This window comes from Halictus rubicundus, chromosome 11 (assembly GCF_050948215.1).
Source record: "Halictus rubicundus isolate RS-2024b chromosome 11, iyHalRubi1_principal, whole genome shotgun sequence".
Lineage (NCBI taxonomy): Eukaryota > Metazoa > Arthropoda > Insecta > Hymenoptera > Halictidae > Halictus > Halictus rubicundus.
In genome coordinates this window covers 13,365,211-13,383,747 of record NC_135159.1, presented here as the reverse complement: position 1 = coordinate 13,383,747, position 18,537 = coordinate 13,365,211, and the positions used below count along the sequence as shown (strand labels likewise).

Sequence of the window (18,537 nt, the reverse complement as noted above, 5' to 3'; positions counted from 1 at the left end):
ATCCACTTACAAGTCTCTCTTCGGCGGCGACTCGAAGCACTGCTCCCAGAAGAGGGGCTTCCTGGAGGAGCGCAATCGTAGTGCTGAGGCCGACAGAGTCCGCGGCAGCCCCCCGGAGGTCCCGACACTACCCCCGGCCCCCAAAGATGGTGAACTCATCCCGCCCCCGCACCTCTTCAGCCCAACGGTCGCCTCCGTGAACTCCATCAGCCCTCCACTGGAGTCAGACATCATTAGACTGGCCTGGTCCTCACTTTACCACACATTTCACCCGGACCCCCCCTCGGTCCTTCATTTTATATCACGTTCGGGATCGAGGACACTGCCCCCCTTAGAGCCAGGACTTCATCAAATTCACCGGAACACTGATTTCTTGATCATCGAGCTGATTGGAGCACTGCTCCTCCTCCTGGATCGAGGATCTCCGCTTGATCTCAGGATTTGAGACTTTGGAGGCCAGATCAATGAAGGTTCCTCTTCTACGAGCTAGGATTTCGATGGTCTGGAGTGTTCACGATAGGCGCTGGAACACTGTCCCTCTTCCTGGACCTAGGACCTTGGCTAATTCTCAGGTTGTGAGACGTTGGAGACCTGACTGGTGAGGGCTCCTCTTCCAGGAGCTAGGGTTTTAGCTACCCTTTAGTTGGAGCCTCCCTTCTGGGACCTAGCATCATATTCAGAGGATTAAGGACTTCAGAGACCAGCTTCTTGCCCCCGCCCAGTGTCCTGTCTCGGGGGGGGGGGGGTCCAGGATCCTGCTGGTGTCAGAGTTTCTTCTTCAGGTCTTGAGAGATCGTACGAGATGCTTTAGATGTCCTGAAAGTTTGAACATGATAAGAGCCACTTTTTGGTGTCCCTTATCCCAGTCTAGGTGCTCAGTGTCTCACGAACTGCCCCATTATGTGATCCAGGTGTTCAGGAGGGAAGATGGTACTATTCGTTGGCTGTGGAAGTGTCCAAGAAGGATAAATTGGCCAGCCCATCAAACTTCGAGTAACAAGAGAAGTTAGAGGGCTTTGGACGAGCTCCTGATGATGCAAGAGACTTCCAGGGCTGGTCGAGTGGTTCTTGATGGACCACACCTTGGACCCATGCGCGTTGGCACTACCTAAATGATCAGCAGAATTACTGAACACTGATTGTCACCGATGATCCCATTCGCACACTCAACACACTGGCACCTTCATTCAACTGATACTCCTCTGTTCACTGGCTTCGATGCACTGGTCACATAGAGTCGCTGGTGTTTAATAGTGTCTTAATTTAGATGAACCGGCAGCAGTCGAAGGGTAGAAATTACTATTCCAACGAGCCTGACAGCCCACTCAGGCCAGCTGAAACATCCAGCATACTTGAATCCTCGTGCGAGTACCGAGAGCGAATCAATGGCACGTAGATTTTTGTTTACACGCTCGCCTCCCATTAGACCGATTGAATTTTCAAAGGGACTGGCATCCCGTCTGTAATGCACGCGTCGAGGCGCGTAGGCGTCGCGGCGCTCCCATGAATCGCGTATAGTCAAAGCGACACCCCGCCTTCGTCACTCGAATCTCAGACCACCGCGAAAATTGCCGTAGCTCGGACTGAATAACGCCCGCTCCTCCAGTCTGGATCCAGGCCGGAAACGAGGCAATCTCCTCGGCTCCATTTGGCCTAACAACGTCCACGCTTCTCCGAATTCGCGAAAAGCCCCACGCCTAACCACCCACCGTCATCCGGACACCGGCGAATTTATAGAAATACAACCTATGCGAATTTCTACGTGACATTTCGCTCGAACTCTGTCAACCCTAACTCAACAACCACCTGACCGATTTCCTCCAAACTTGGTACACCCGTACAGCACGTATTTCGCTATGTATGACACTATTCTGCTGACATAAAATCAAACACTTTTCAAATGGCAGCGTTTTCGATAGAAATCGTCACTTTCCACTCCACATTTTTGCAAACGTGACTGTAACACGGAAATAAAAAATTGTTTTGACGTGACTATGGCACTGGCTCACAGCGATTGGTTCACTAAATGTGCACAGCAAATTTGAAGTCGATCGGTCCAGTAGATTTCGAGTGCCGCTATCGCTAATTTGATTAGCAATTGTTTCCTCGAGTGTGTCCACGAGAAGTGTCCTGATGCAGACCACCATATCTCAAGAACCACTCGACCGATTGACTTCAAACTTTGTGCACACCTTCGTCACACGTTTCGCTATAGTTCGTGTCAGTTCCAACAAAAAAAATCAAACATTCTCAAAATGGCGGCATGTCGTATAGAAAATGTCACTTTCTCCGTCCTATTTTTACAAAAGGGGCTGCAAAACGGAAACAAAAAGTCATTTTCACATAATTTTGGTGCCAAATTATAGCGATTGGTTCACCGAACGCGCACACGAAGTTTCAAGTGAATCGGTCGAGCAGATTTCGAGTAGCGCTATCTACAACTGGGAGTTATGAGAAGTTTCAGGTGAACTTCGAAATCGAGACTAGACTGAACTGTGTGGACTGTGTGGATTATGATTGATCGAATCGAGAGTTTATGTGGAACGAACGCTATGGCTGTCAACGTGGGCTCCGGAAGAGTGCAGCGACATTAGAATAGGACAATGGGGGATCAATTTCGTTGTTGCCCATTAGACGAACTGGGGCAAGTACCAACTTAACCGAATGAAACTAATTAGGCTAGACCGGCGTGCTAGTTGGCATCGTGTCTCTTTATCTTGGATGTTAAACGGCACAGCCGACACTAAAGTGGAACGTAAGTTTTTGGCCCCACCTCGACGATCAAAGCCTCCGAAATTTATCGACGGAATTTTGATCATCGGGAATGGTCCAACTTCTCGAGAACATTTTCGAGTTAATACTACTCGAAGATCTAAGCCAACGATAAACGAATACTAGGAGCACACGTAACAAAAATGCTGAACAATCAACTTAACCTTGAAAATTTTTCTAATCACCTGTCCAGTACTAAGACACGAAGTCCATTTTTAATTCTGTAAAAATTGAAGCGTCCTGACCATGTTACAATTTTGATAATTATCAGACAGTTTGCCAGCAATTTTTGGAACTGTATTCAATGTTACAATTTTGATAATTATCAGACAGTTTGCCAGCAAGTTTTGGAACTGTATTCTGTTATGAATAATCATTTTTACGAGTGAATTTTCGTCCTGGCAATGTTACAAATGTTTCTTGCAATTATTGGACAATTTCGTGAAGGTCTTGATCTTCGGTTCGATCAGCGACGTTTTATTCATTATTCCGGTAATGGTAGTTGTTCTGCCAGTCATGCTAATGAATTATCCTGGCAGGATTAACGAGCTCGAGGATCCTCGCGGAAAATGGATGCGTTAACGCGCTATTTCGCAAGAACCAGCTGACTGCTGCCGCTGGAATCCGAGAGGGAATCAAGCGAGGAAGAAACGTGCTCGGTTCATTGTCTCTGAATGAGTGATCTCGAAATTCCTTCGCAGCGTTTCACCTCTCCTCTGCCCTACGAAACGGCTACCAGACGACGTAACATTAACAGGAATTGAATTATTCACCGGGAGAAATCATTTCACAATCATTCAACCGTACCGTCATAATCCAACACTTCCTCCATTCTTCCCGAGAACATTTTCCTACTTTCAATCATTCATAGAAACGTTCACGCGAGCGCTGAAATGTGTACTCTTCGAGGACTCTCCCTACACTAAAATGTTAAATCAAATCATTAAAATTGTTCTATTTTCCCAGGTTCTAAATAAAGTGATCAGATAACTGTTCCTCTTTAACACTATATTCACCGGACCCGTCAAAACGACGGATTCTAATATTTTTAATTCACGAATATTGGGATTGCAAACATGCATCCATGAGGAATTATTTAACAAATTGATTTTTCCGAGTATATATTTAAAAAAAAATGCCTCCAGATTTTGATAAATATATTCATGTTATTTTTATAAGGAAATGCAAAATAGTCGTTTTTAGTGCTCCGTAGACCTATTGTTAAGGTGTACAGTCTTCATTGCAAATGTGCCGGATGTTAATAATAAATATGCACCGTTAAAATGCTTTTATCTTTCAAGGTTCAAAGTAAAATAATTAATTCGTCTTTAGGATTCGAGGTATAGTTTTCATTAAAAATTTAAGACTCTCTTTAAGACTCAGGGTACTCGTTAAAAATGTTTAACAATGTTTTAACATTGCCGGTAAATCGTTAAAATTCTTCTGTATTTTTCAAATGGGAGGGTATTCGTTGGTTTGTGGGATTGAGGAGGACATTTGCAAAGGTTGAATTAAAAATAGTGGGTTAATTATTGTATGTGCCGGCGGGTAATCGAGTTTCGCGGGAGCAATTCCCCGGACAGTACGTTTGTAACGCAGCTGATTACAAAATCATCTCGTAACACGTCTCTCTATGCACCGAAGGAGAACCGGAGAGAGAAGGCTGACCTTTCCAGCCGCCGAGAACTGACGCAATCCGAGTGGAATCCTCTTCCAACTCTTTTTACAACCGTTTCCAGCTGGCCTATAAATACATTCGGATCGTTTCCGGTCACTGAAAAGGTACACGACACTTCCGATTGCACAGCCGTAATTCCTTTTGTTCGACGGAATCATCCTCGAATCAATTTTCCAGCGGTCGCGGCGCTGATGAATTTTAAATTAGTTCTCGATTGGCGCGCAAAAAATCCAGGAAATAGAATATCCCGCATTCCCGTCGCGGAACTCGCGGTTCTCCGGAATACCTCAATATTGAAGCCTGTCAAAAAATTCATGCTCGAGGTTATCAAATTTTTTAGCTTACAGAATTCGATTGTAGAGTTTTAAAAATTTTACATAAATTTTAACAGCCCCATATATTTCCGGAGACTTTTGAAATTTCTTGTCTGTGAATAATTCTTTCATTTCTGGAATTTTCAATATTTCATACAATTCTTAGTACCGTGATGGAGTTCTCGGAATTTTTTAATTGCCCAATCTACGGGCCTTTAAATTTTCGTGATTATTAATCCTGGGTCTTGGAGTTTCTGGTTCGAGTAGATCGCATTTAGGGACTTCTAAAATTTATTTGTACAGGCAAGTGACCTTTCAAATGTGATTCTGTGAACAACGTTTTCATTCGAATTTGATTATAGAGTTTTAAAAATTTGACATAAATTTTAACAGCCCCATACATTTCCGGAGACTTTTGAAATTTCTTTCATTTCTGGAATTTTCAATATTTCATACAATTCTTAGACCATGATGGAGTTCTCGGAATTTTTTAATTGTCCAATCTACGGGCCTTTAAATTTTCGTGATTATTAATCCTGGGTCTTGGAATTTCTGGTTCGAGTAGATTGCATTTAGGGACTTCTAAAATTTATTTTTGGCGGAAATGTTTTAATTTCTGGAGGTTAGAATATTTTCTAAATATTTTAGTGTCATTATGGAGTATGTAGAATTTTCTGACGGACCATTTGCCCGTAAATTTTTATGTTTGTTAATTTTCAGTCTGAATTTTCGAGCTTCAGGTGCGAGTAGATTGCACATGCTGATTTCCAATAGATTTCTACCTTGCGTTTCCGCTTATTCTTGGCAATCGTGACCGATGTACACTTTATGTAACAATAAACGTCGGTTCTCCCGGTTGATATATGTCGCCTAGGTAGCCAAACGAAACTACAAGCGTACTGTTTACATAATAACAAGGATCTATTAGTGTTTTCGGGTCGACACGAGATTTGAGCATTCGTTTCTCGTGTTGCGCGTGAATCACATCTTCCAGGAAGTGCGATCTTTCACCGGGTATTACGTAAATGAACGTTAATTACCATACGTTCGTTCGCGATCGTCCCGTCCGTCTGCGACTACATTTAAAATGCAGATTCTCTTGTCCGTTCGGCAGCGAGAGACAAGTTCAAAGATACCAATCGCAGAAAAACAAACACTATAGACAGCGTGTTTTTTGTGAAACGTTCTAACAATAGACCAGATCCTAAACTCTTGATAGTCTATTATGACAACAGTGAAGTTAGCTTCGTAAAAATGCAAATTTTTCTGCATTATTTTCGAAAAAAAAATTCCTAATTTTTTGGGAAAATTAAATTTTCTTAAATGGATAATTATTGTAAATGTTCCTTTTATGCAATCTGACCTTTACTCTAATTGTAAGGGACCCCATTACTGTGAGGGTACCAATATTACTGTGGCTGTATTAATTACACTTATTTTTAAAGCATAGTGAATATCGAAAAAGAGATATAGAACATCTATACTAACTAATTTTAATGGAAAATTTTAATATTTCTTTTTTAATATTCGTTATGCTTTAAAAAGAAGTGTAATTAATGTACGCACAGTGATTGGTACCCCCGCAGTAATTGGGTCTCTTACCCTAGTGGGTAGTTCGAAGGAAAATAGAAGAAGATTATTGAAATATCGATTACTCGATACACGGCCTCTCGAGATTTAATTTCACACTGTAATGAAGTGCCAGGCTATCTGACCGAGCTTCTTCAGCAACTCTTTCCCATGGGAAGCGGGCTGCGTTGTCAGATAACAGGAAAAATCACTTCCCTATCAGTTACACCGTCGCGATATCACTGTATTACCAATATATTACGATAAACATTACCCTCGAAAGGCTTATCGCCACTGACAAAATTCGAATCCTGACGTAAACCAGTGCAAAGTGACACAACACGTCTATCCGCGGACGACAAACAGTCCGATTCGCTCGTTCCGACTTCAAATCGCAATTCAGTATCAATTATCAATCCTCCTGCCACATTTTTCGAGAAGAAATCAAAACTGAATGCACCTCAAGCGACTGAGTGCATTATGTGCATTTCTGCAAAAAGTATTCTGACAATTGTCATGATATCTCAAGAACTACTTGACCGATCCACTTCAAACTTCCTGCACACTTGGAGCACCCCTTTCGCTATAGTTACCACCACTATCAAAAAATGAGATCTAGAGTTTCAAAAATGGCGACGTTCTTTGTAGAAAATGTCACTTCTGTTCCTCCACTTTTACAAATATGGTTGTAAAATTGGAAGAAAAAATTATTTTGACATAATTTTAAGACTGAGTTGTAGCGATCGATTCAATGAACACACACACAAAATTTGAAGTCAATCGGCCCAGTAGATTTTGAGCAGCGCGATCTCAAATTTGATAATCACAGCCTGAACGAAAACGCGAGAGAAGTGGACCAACTTCAAGGTGCCATAAATTTGTCAAGTTGTTAAATTGAGGGATGAAATTTGTGGGACACAGTTTTAAAAGCTTGTTCTCCAAGAAAATGGACAAAAAGAATTTTTTTCAAACTTTCGAACTAGAATATCTCCTTAAGATCCTCGGTACTAGATCATGCCAACTTTCCGAGAAGCGACTCTAATCACCCAAGTTTCTCAGTTTTTAATGGCTAAACACGAGACTCGGCTTCAACGAGAAAAGTATGAGAGATTGGGAGAGCTTATCGGCTCGGATCAGCGAACTTTGATAATGTCTACGTGCGATTGCTTAATTCGGTGCTTCGCGTAGCCTAACCGCGATCTAATCGATCTACTTATTCGAAGAACAACCACTTGCTGCTCATACAACGCGAGAAAAATAGGAAAAAATGTCTCGATTCATTTCCGACCTCAAAAATTATCAAATAGCTGTATTTGAAAATTATTCGGCAATTTTCACCATTAAAAAACGGTAAAAACGATAAATACAACTAATTATAAAAATTATTAATTCCGAAAGGAATTTCTGAACGTCGAACGCTATAATTGTCCAATGTTTGACACTAACTTCCAAACAAAGGCATGTTCGATGAAATTTCAATTTCAGGCAATTAGCTTTGCGGTGACAGTTATCGGATTTTTGTTTCCTGCTAATTGTTATTAATGCGGACATTTCATTACACAAATGACCCAATAGTAATCTGCGCTGAACACCGTTAGTCCCTATGTCTCTCTCACGTTCACACACGTACACACATACACGGAAAGCAATTGCGTTTCAATTATGTCCAGATCAAGAACCTACGGCGAAGCACACCGGGAATGTCTCTGGGCAGTTACATGTAAACCGAATTTAATTTAACTTCAAATTAGCTCTCGACCGGCTGTTATTTTCCGCTCCAATAATCTCCAGTTAAGACTGAATTATTTCAACGTCCTCCGCTGCAGACACTTGCACGCATAAGCTGCGCACATCCATTTCAATTCTAACCTGAGATCTTACCTCAGTCAATTCGCTATAGACATTTCTACTCGCTGGAAAATAAATACGACCTAACCTCACGTGGCCTGACGCAAAACTTGTCTGTCACCTAACCTAATATTTGCAGAAAATTGAATTTTATTGCCCGGACTTATTTTACGTTTACGAGACTCTATATGCATAGATTTTCACAGAACTTTTTACACAACTTACTAAAAATTATTTTCGTACAAATGAGAGTCAACAAGGTCACTATTTCCGCAGTGATTTCTATCAGGTTCGAAATGGAATAAGTAAGTTCTCCACTACCCCAAAATTTTAAGGAATTTGGGGCACCGTAGATTAAAGTAATAAAATGTTTGGAATGCGTCAGTAAATCTCTGTGGCTCCATAAAGTTCACTGCTATTTTTCCGTTGCACTGCATTGCACCATGCCGTTACGAACGACATGCTCGTCGACGTCAGAGAGTTTCCCAATTACATTGAAAAATCACGTCGAATCATCCTGTACCATGGAAACGCTACGAGGAAGCACTTAAATCTCGATTATCCGTTAATCGGTGGAATCGAGTTCGCTGAACACACAGAATCCATCAATCAATTTATTCTTTCCCGGAAATGTAATAGGCGAGTAGCGTGTACTCGAGAGAGAAAGAGAGAGAGAGAGAGAGAGAAAGAGAGACGAGAGGAGCGTGCACGTCCGGAGAATCGATTTCAGCGAGGAATCGTCGGGTTTCGTCACAGACGACCGAGAGAAGCGCGACGTTACGTCTACACGGACGAAACGAAACGTCTTGATCGAGTTCCCCGTCAACTTTGAACGATAAGCCCGTTCGTTTCACCGATACAATGCGCGACACGCATGATAGGGGACCGGGGAGATTAGGGGAATTCGAGTACCGAAACCGGCGCCCTTCCGTGTCCCGTGATAACGAGAAGATAGTGACCGTAATACCTCCCGACATCTCCTACACACAGGTTTCCATGAAATTACATATTCTGACGAAACTAACAATCCTATCGCGATGAAACAAAGTCGAGATTGTTCTGCATGAATAAATGCATCGAATGTGTAGAATAAAGTATTTTCGTAACTCGCTCCGTTTCCGAGAAAATCGGCTTTGAATATTCAGTTGTCCGTAAGTAGAATTGGTTGACCATACACAGACGTAGGTGACTGTAATTGGGTGGAAATTTGAATTCGGTTTTCTCGAAAACGAAGCCATCTACGAAAAAGCTTTATTGCACATTTCCGGTGCAGTTTTTCATGCAGAATAATCTCCACTTTGTTTCATCGCGATAGGATTACTGATTTGTTCGGAATATGTAATTTTATCGGAACGTGCAATTTTCTTTGAAAAATTGTTGGCAATTTTTATGCGTTCACCCGGTATATACACATGGTAGATGACTCGGTGCATAAACGTGCAATTTATACTCTGGCTCATAAAGTCACGAGTACGATGCTCGCCAACGCCATTGAATTATTGCGTCAGTATTGGAGAACCTGCGGGCTTATGGTTTTAAAAACTCTACAGGGTCTCTAAAAATTCACGACACAATCTACAGGGTGATTAGTGTGACGATACAATGAGTGAAAACATCGGAACTATTTTTCTGGTTAATCACAATTCTTGAGAAGGAAGGTTCTAACGAAAAAATTTTTAATTTTCATTTATTTCAAATGCATCACCCGGTGTGCATTAAAATATTCACGAATCTTCAGATACGGACGAGCATATGCAGAGATAAGCATTCGCGGAGTTGGACATTGATGAATTTACAGCATGTGGGATCCATCTAAATGCTCGATGATGACAGTCCCTAAGGCACGGACGAAAATGGCCGTCGATACTCGGAATGATTTCATGACTTGAACCTCTGGTTTCTGGCACGCACCTGAACCGACAAAATTATCCGATGGCGATCTTGTCGCTCGAAATCGCGGGACGGGTGTCATCAGTCGTCCTGATTGCAATTTCCGTCCGGCCGCGTCAATCCCGACGTCATTACACCAACGATGTCGTGACAATGACGAAATCTTCGATCCGGTCGGTGATTTTCATAATTTTTCCGACTGAATGTCGCCTCGTTACGTGAGTCGACGAGTCTATTCAGAATTACATGATTCAAGCATTATTTCGCCATAGTAAGCTAAACTGACATCATTCCAATCATTTGACTCAATAGACAATATTTTTTATTCTTCATTACTCATAAGAAGTAGTGTGCTATATTAATTTTTTCTAAGTCAACTACATCATTTTACAACAGTTTTTAATGACACTGTACATTTAATCTCAGTGAACTTAAAAATAAATATTTTCAGTTAACAAAAGAAATCTCCCATCACGAATAAAATATAATGACGCTTAAGGTTTGGGAAATCGAAGGGAATTAATCAGAGTAAGTGCATGCGATTCTGATCATCCTGCGGTTCTCATTCATGATTTAGTCTACGCTCAAACTATCCTCCTGGGGGGATTTATGTTAAAAGGGGTGTGGCAATTGTTAAGTGCTCGAAAACATAGATAGCGAAGGTTTGACAGCTCCTCACGTGAGTTCTGTCACGTACGTTCCCCGGATTTTACACAATCAATACGTCACTATCCTGCAAGTACGTCATAGCTGTAACACAAACTCCCATCGCACAGGTTCCCCATTAACATTCGTTCCATTTCACGCTAATCACAGCTCCGCAACCAATTTGTCTCATAATCTTTCGTTAACCATCTGCCGCCATCGCTCAAATTATAATTGTACTTCAAAAATTCGTACACCAGCTGTTACGTATATTTCCAATAAACATTGATATCGAAAAATAGTTAAAAAATCATTCTGTGCTAGCTAACCTAACTTGAATCAGAGATCTAATTCCAGTATTTCTCTCACCTAAATGAGGCTCAGTATCTGTTGCATCGTTCAGTAAAGTTCTAGACCCCTACCCCCAATAATAAGGGTGCTATCGGGAAAACATCCCCTAGCTTCAAAACCATTTCTCTCGAAAACTATCAGAGCTATCTGAACCAATTAAAATGCATTCTGTGAATGCTCACAAGCCTCATTTAGCTGATTTTTTTCAAAATTTTAGCTGTATTATTTTTGGTAGAAAAAAATTCATGAACGTTTCAAAGTCCACCGATCTCGATTTTGACCTCCTCCGCCAGCACCAAACCTAATCCTGAGCGCCATAAAGCTCCGTCCTAGTGCGTGAAACAAACTCGGTGAACTAACACGCGAAAAACCATCGAAAATCGAACTTTTCGTCATGGATCGCTTTACCCACGACTCGGTGACGTTGCCCGCGAGGAACGCGATCCTTTGAGAATCAATTCCGGGTTCCCAAAGGGAGGAGGCGTCCGTGGACATGGACCCAAAGCGCAATTATCGAGATTGCTTAGCAAAGTTCTCGAAATCAAACCAATTCCCTGATAGCTCGGTCTACTCGCCTAATTCCGCGATCCTTGCCGCTCAAACGAGAGTTAACGCGGATAGAATCTGGTGCTCCCGGTGCTGCAGTTTCCGACTAATTTCGACGCACTGCAAGCCAACCGGAATTCCAGATCATATTTTTGCAGACGAAGCTATGTCGCTTAATAATTCAATTTCACTCCAACTCACGTGTAACTGAAAGAAAGAAGGAGAAAATTGAAAAGTTTCTCGAGAGGATCGCTTTACGCTGCGTTATCGAAAACTTCATAAAATTTCCCAATGAGAAGTTGACTAAAGATCCTCTGTTGTCGAAAAATGTTTTCACGTTTTTAGAAATATTATTGTAAATCTACGTGGTTCCGTGAACTTTCAGATCCCTGCCCACGATAATAAGGGTGAAAATCCTCAACACTGAAAAGCACTTTTCTCGAAAAATAATGGAGCCATCCGAGCGAATCAAAACGCATTCTATAGATACTCGCAGGCTTTGTTTCATAGAATTTTTCGGCAATCCGGCAAGAGCTGAGAATGGTGTAGGCGACGATTAAAAAATGTTTTGGCGTTTTTATGAATATTCAGAAAGTGGGTCGCGATTTTGTGCAAGTGCATGTAAAAACGAGGCGGACCAACACACCGGCAAACTCCATAAATATTCAATGTTACCCGTGACACGTCCGCTGCATATTTATGAAGCGTGTTTGCTCTCGCGGAAAATAGTACGAACGCCATTGCCGATTCGAATTCAGACCGCGACACCGTGTCCAGATCAAAAATACATGGGAACGACATTCGTCGACACATTCGAAATCGGCACGCGCGCATAACGGGCCTTTGATCGTCCTAATTGGTCGCTGGTTCTGTCACGGTGACACTTAAACGGTGCCCGTGTCAATAAACTCTCGCGCACCGTCTCTCCGATTTGCATTCGTCCTTCGAACGATCACCTCTTTTTTGTTTCCAGTGGCAAAAAGTATAGGCGCCTGGATGTTTGTCTCGTTATGCGAACGGAGACTACAATCGATCATAAAATTATCGAAGGAGCTGGTCAAACGTCTCGCTTTCTGTTTGTCGTAAATAATATTGATTTATCGACTGACTTTATGCAGGTCTGCGATAGCGAACGCTTAAAAGAATAGCTGTTTCATCACTTTGTTTAGAAGTCAGCCTTTGAAATATGGAAATGTTAATGAAATCGTTTGGAAAATATTGTCGAGATTTCTATAACAATAATATTAAACATGATTGTCGCAATTTTTACACCGAGTTGTGCCGAAACGGTGTTACAAGGTAAGCTAATTATCGATTTGATTCTTCGCTGACAGCACAGCATCATTTTCAACGACAATCCCCAAGCATCCTCTCCAATATTCCATGGTGAATGATCAAAGCAGTTCCCTACTCACCAGAGTGTCAATCCTTTGACACTCGATACTCTGACTGACCCTAACTTCCAACTCCATCTAGCTAGAATAATTCCCAGAAAGGGAAATATCACCGCAGGGTCCCCAGAGCATCATCTTTGCTTCCTGTCGCGAGCCCAAACATCAATTTTTCATCCCGATACTTTTACTTTCATAGACCCAAAAATTTTTAATGTTGGGGGTAATAAAAATAGAAATAGCTTCCACTGATAGTTAAGAAACAGCCTCGATCATGAAAATTCTTCAAAATCTACCCCCTTAAGAGCGTACCCTAACTTTCACTTTAACCCTACCCCCAAACATCAACTATGCCTGCCAAAGCGAACATTCTTTGCAACAAACGTTCCAAAATCCTGAAGATTACACATAGGTCTGTACTGCAGATCCCCTAATTGTCATCTTAGCTCCTATCATGAACCATAAGTGTCACCTGTACCCAAACATCAACTATGCCTGCCAAAGCGAACATTCTTTGCAACCGTTCCAAAATCCTGAAGATTGCACATAGGTCTGTACTGCACATCCCCTAATTGTCATCTCCTATCCTGAACCATAAGTGTCCCCTGTCGTCAACAACGAACCCGAAGAACTCAAGCTGAAGATAACATTCTCGCCCACGAAGAAACAATGCCCAAAAAGACAAAGGATATCCTAGCACACCCTAAGTGTCACCTTAATCCGATCCCCTATGAACGTCCTCACAAATCCTGAAAAATAATTCCCACAGACAGCTAGCAGACACATCGACTCCCACTTAGGCTAACGGCTGATCGTATCCGCACGGTCACGGAACTCCCCACTCGGCGGCGTTGCCAAAGTTCGTCCAGCCAGTCCCATTGAGCGATCGAATCGGTCGAGCGGCTGATCACCCTACCCCCATCACTATAATCCCCGGTGACGAACGAGCCGCCGGCCGATTTTCGGTGTCACAGGATCGCACGTCACTCGCCGCGCCGGTGGCCATAGAATGGTCACGCGAGTCGGGAACGCGTGATTGCTATGGTCACGCGAGAGACCATCGACGTGCCATCATCGATCGTGACCGTGCTACAAGAACGTGTCTGCCTGTCGGCGAGGAACGCACCCGACCGATGGACACCGTGAACCGGAAACAAACGGGCGCCTACGGATAAGTGTCGGCGGGCTGGCGTCGTCGGACACCTCGTGTTCAACGCGACGTCCAACTGGCCAGGGTGGTCTGGTTTCGCAGAGATTTCGCTGTCTGCTCGCCGGAACCGTGGGGGAAGGGGCAAGAGCCACGATTTGCGCGGGAAACTTGCGCGCCGTCCAGTCTACTCTCTCTCTCTCTCTCTCTCTCTCTCCTTCTTCGATATACAAGGTGTCGCTGCAGTTCGAGACTGCCCGAGCATATGTTCGGCTTCTCATGCCATACTTGTGTGCTCCAGTGCCGTTTCGCATCGGTTTCGATATTTCTCTTGTCGAAACGAGGCTTAGTATCTGCTACACCGTTCTGTAAATTTTTAGATCCCCACCCCCTATGACAAGGGTGCTACCGGGGATACATCCCCTACACTAAAAACCGTGTTTCTCGAAAACTATCAGAGCTACCCGAATGAATCAAAATGCGTTCCGTAGACACTTACAAGCTTCATTTGATAGAATTTTTTCAAAATTTTTACTCTATTACTTTTTATTTGGCACGCAACTCTTTCAATGTTACTGTCGCAATTATTGGTTTTCTTACGAATCTTCTATCATTCGAAACACGATTAAAAAGACGTGGGATAAGATGGAAACGTTGGGTGGCTCACCCGGTATACACGCCTGACACCGTCTCCTTCGTTCTATGCTTCGCTAACACCGTCTACCTCCGTGTCTACACACAGCTGACTGCGTACGTGTTCCTCTGTATTCCCCCTTCCTTTCAGACTCATCTTTTCATGCTTCTAAGACTAGTTTCGAATTCCCCCGTGCCCGAGCCAGGTAACCTAGGATTCCTTTCAAGCATCGGCTAGAACCTTCATGATCTCTTGGCCATACCTGATCTTGTTTGCCTTGGTGTGGGGACCCTCTGGCCTAGCTACATTCCTGAACTTTTCGGTTGATTATATTCTGGGCACGTAGGGACGCGATCTTCGTGCAACCTGGAGTTGGTTTGAAATAATGGCTTGAGGAGTTTTGGGGGCTGGGGACGTTTTTGGTTGGCAGCGGACTGCTTTGGGAACACTTCGGTAGACTTTTGTTGCTTGGGCCATGATATTGGCAGAAGCAGCGATCTGGCAATTGAATTTCTTCTTGTTTGTCGACCTTGAAGCCATCGAGTGCCTACAGTCTTCACTATTAATTGAGTCCTGAAGTAATCGAGTCGTGAAACAATCGAGTCAGTGAGTCAACAAGTCATTGGTTTATAAAAGTCTCGTAGCACTTGAGCATTTAAGTCGTCAATCCATCCAGTCTATGAACGTTTGAGTCATTAAATCTTCGAGTGACTTTCACATCAAATCATACAGTCCAAATAAATCCTAAAAATTTTCAATCTCGAAGTCTTGCATCCATCGATGTTTGAATTATGCAAAGATTTTCCTCTCTCCGAATTCTTCAGTCAATAAATTTGTTTCCTACACATCATTCCGGAAATACTACAGCCTTTGACTTCAGGTTACAGATCTTCAGGATCTTTCGCGGGCCAGCCAGAAATTTCCTCGACATGACGTATGAGATAAAGCGTTCCCCGCGATACCTATTCGATATTTGAGGTGCATTTGCGAATATAAATAGGGTTTGCTGCGCGGTCACGATGCAAATGTCTACTTGATAAATAACGCGTTCCAATTGGATCGCTCCTCTTGAGTGTTGTCGATATATCAAAGCGAGCTCGAACACTGCGTCACCGTTCAAAACACTCATTATCAGCATAACACATTTTCAAATTAAAATTAAAATTATAATACATTTCAAAATTAAAATTAAAATTAAAATACATTTTAAATCGTAAATCCTTCGGTGTGGCTTTGCTACGAGGGATCGTAAAAAGAGTATAAAAATATTTTCTCAACTTATCCATGACAGAAAATTGCTACTAAAAATTGTTTGCAATCTCTGCGATTCGCAGTATAAAACCCTAATGAAAAATTTTTTATTCGGTCCACCGATTCTGCAAAAAATATTCCGAAACGCAGACACTAGTAAAATTAAAAAGGTATTTAAAGTGCTTTGAATAGTGAATGTTTTCAATAGTGAAAATTCTGTGGTTGTGCGACAAAAATCGTATGGAATTTCAGTGAATGGTGTAGCAATTTCCGAAGATTCTGCGAGTCAGTCTCGGTGTCAACCGATGGTTTTGTCCACGGGCGAGAAGTATCGAAGTTTCGTGCTTTCAGCAGTGCATTCTCTGTTCCCTGTGTCTCTGTCTGCGGCGTGTCACGCTTGCTTTTTATTATCTTCGTGCTCGCGGGCTCTTTTTACATCCCGAGCTTCTGCCAGATCAGCGCTCCTTTCAAACAAACTTCTTCCCACTTTTATACCCCGCCCATCCGGTCCTTTGAACACTGTCACTTTTTAACTTAATGTTTCGATACTTCTCGGCTTCCTCTGCCGTTTCTTTCGCGCCACTCTCTCCAACTCCCGGCATCCCTTTCAACCTCGATTCCCTCCTATCCCACGTCCCATCGTTTTCGAAATGTAAAACGTTCGAATCCCGTCCTAGAAAATGATTTTCCAAGTAGCCGCATTAAGCATTTAAATATCATTCACGCTCGCGTCACATCGCTGCGCCGAGGATTACATTTATGCAGGTACAGTCTGCCCCAAAAGCTCGCATTGATAAATTCCAACCTTTTTAAACATGGTGCATTTTAAAAAATTGTATGAATAATTGTGATTTTTAAGAAGGTCACATCTAAAATTTGAGAAATGAATTTATAATTTTGTATAGAAGATTGATGTCTTTTAAATGTTTTTAATTTGACACAAAGGATTGACGGCCGTCAAACATTTTTAATTTTGCGCAAAGAATTGTTTTCAACGTTTAAATGTATCAAAAGTCGAAGTATCAAAAATCGAGGAGTGTTTCAATATTTTTTTATCGGAGAAAAAAGTGTAAATAAACGATTGGTGGAAGGCAATATTATCTGACCCGATGCAATATCGGTTCAGGATTGAAAATTGCGGGAGAAATCGTCGATCGCTGTAAAATCCGAATCGCAGGAATCCATCGAGGCGCTCACGAAATTTTATTGCACTCGGTCGTCGTACCAGTCGACGAATGAACTTATTGAATGGAAAATATGTCGGAGAGTCACACTGAACCGCGCAGCGTTCATTGAAAATCCAATGAATTTTAATATTGTACACCTCCCGGCCCCTCTGTCTCTCCACTGCGGAGCCAGGGGCGTCTTTGATTAACAGGAATTGCTTGCAATGTTTAATAAACAACAGGTCTGCTGGACGCGTTTGATCGGACGCTCCAAACAGCGTCCACTGTTCCATTGAAACCTAACCGGATCCCTTGAATCAGTTCTATTCAAAGACACTTAAACGAAACGTCCTAATTTTGCGTTCAACGAAAAAGAAAATTGGAATATTTTACAGGACATCGAAGATTATTTTCACAAATCGTAGAACCTTACCACAGACGATTTTATTAATAATCAATCCCAGTTCTCAAAATTTAAAAAAAAAACAAAAATTTCCCCCAATAATCAATTTAATCCCTCACATTTGAATCCGCAAACTCAATCACTCAGGGCACAATCAATAACAGCATGAATTGCCTCGCACTCGATTAATTAATACCGATTCGCTATATTATTTATACTTTTTTATTTCACGTCTGTTTTTCTCGTTTATCACTTTCAATTGTTAATGCTGCGCGTGCTACACACCACTGATGGATTTCATTTTGATTGGATTTTGTTTTAAAGAGACTGAAGGGAATTGGTGTATTTTTTATTGTTAAAGGTGAACGATAATCGAGACGACTCGCCGGCTCGACGTGAGCTAGTGTACTACAATGACGGACAACGATTCGCATGACTGTAATTGCCACGTACACAGTGGAAACATTACGGACACCTATAGATATCGACGCTATTCATAACTGACTGTCTTGACGTCGAACCGGCGGTAGTTATTTTAACGAATGCACCAATCGCTTTTAATTCCCTGGATGCCTTTGACTGTACCTACGATGGCCGATCGGAAAATGGCCGAGCCGTGGAATTCGAGGCGATTGTGAGTCAGTGTCGCCGTCAAGGTCCCGAGACACTTACAACTTAATGACCCTTAATGATAGGTCACGATAAAAACGACTGTGAGAATTTCTGAGTGACACTAACTTCGTGACGTGACGATTTGTTTAGCACGCGCAACAGGTTCACAAACTTACAATGATCTCAGAATTAATTCCCCAGAAACTGAGTAACTGAGCGACGATTTTGTCACTCTGGGTCAAAATAGACCCTGACACCGCCCCGTCGGAGGGGTTAACCTGGGTTCTGATTCTGTGAATAATTTAATTAACTGCCAAGAT

At 42.3% G+C, this 18,537-nt stretch overlaps 1 protein-coding gene and 1 long non-coding RNA gene across 17 annotated transcripts in view; both read right to left on the bottom strand.

The window, feature by feature from the left end:
- The window catches only part of Dnc (phosphodiesterase dunce), a 385,323-nt gene that overhangs the window by 54,043 nt on the left and 312,743 nt on the right, over positions 1 to 18,537 (bottom strand). The window contains exon 1 of one of the 16 annotated variants that reach the window (XM_076796819.1): positions 11 to 656. The exons of the other annotated variants lie outside the window; for them this stretch is intronic. Within the exon in view, the coding sequence (XP_076652934.1) occupies positions 11 to 234 (224 nt within the window). The 5' untranslated portion in view covers positions 235 to 656. Of the gene's footprint in view, positions 1 to 10; positions 657 to 18,537 lie in introns of those variants that run through there. 16 annotated transcript variants of the gene reach the window in all.
- LOC143359126 (uncharacterized) lies at positions 1,120 to 16,165 on the bottom strand. Its single transcript, XR_013083063.1, has 3 exons — positions 13,707 to 16,165; positions 8,215 to 8,307; positions 1,120 to 1,334 (listed from the first exon to the last, which is right to left on the bottom strand). It is a non-coding gene; the product is annotated as an uncharacterized LOC143359126 (long non-coding RNA).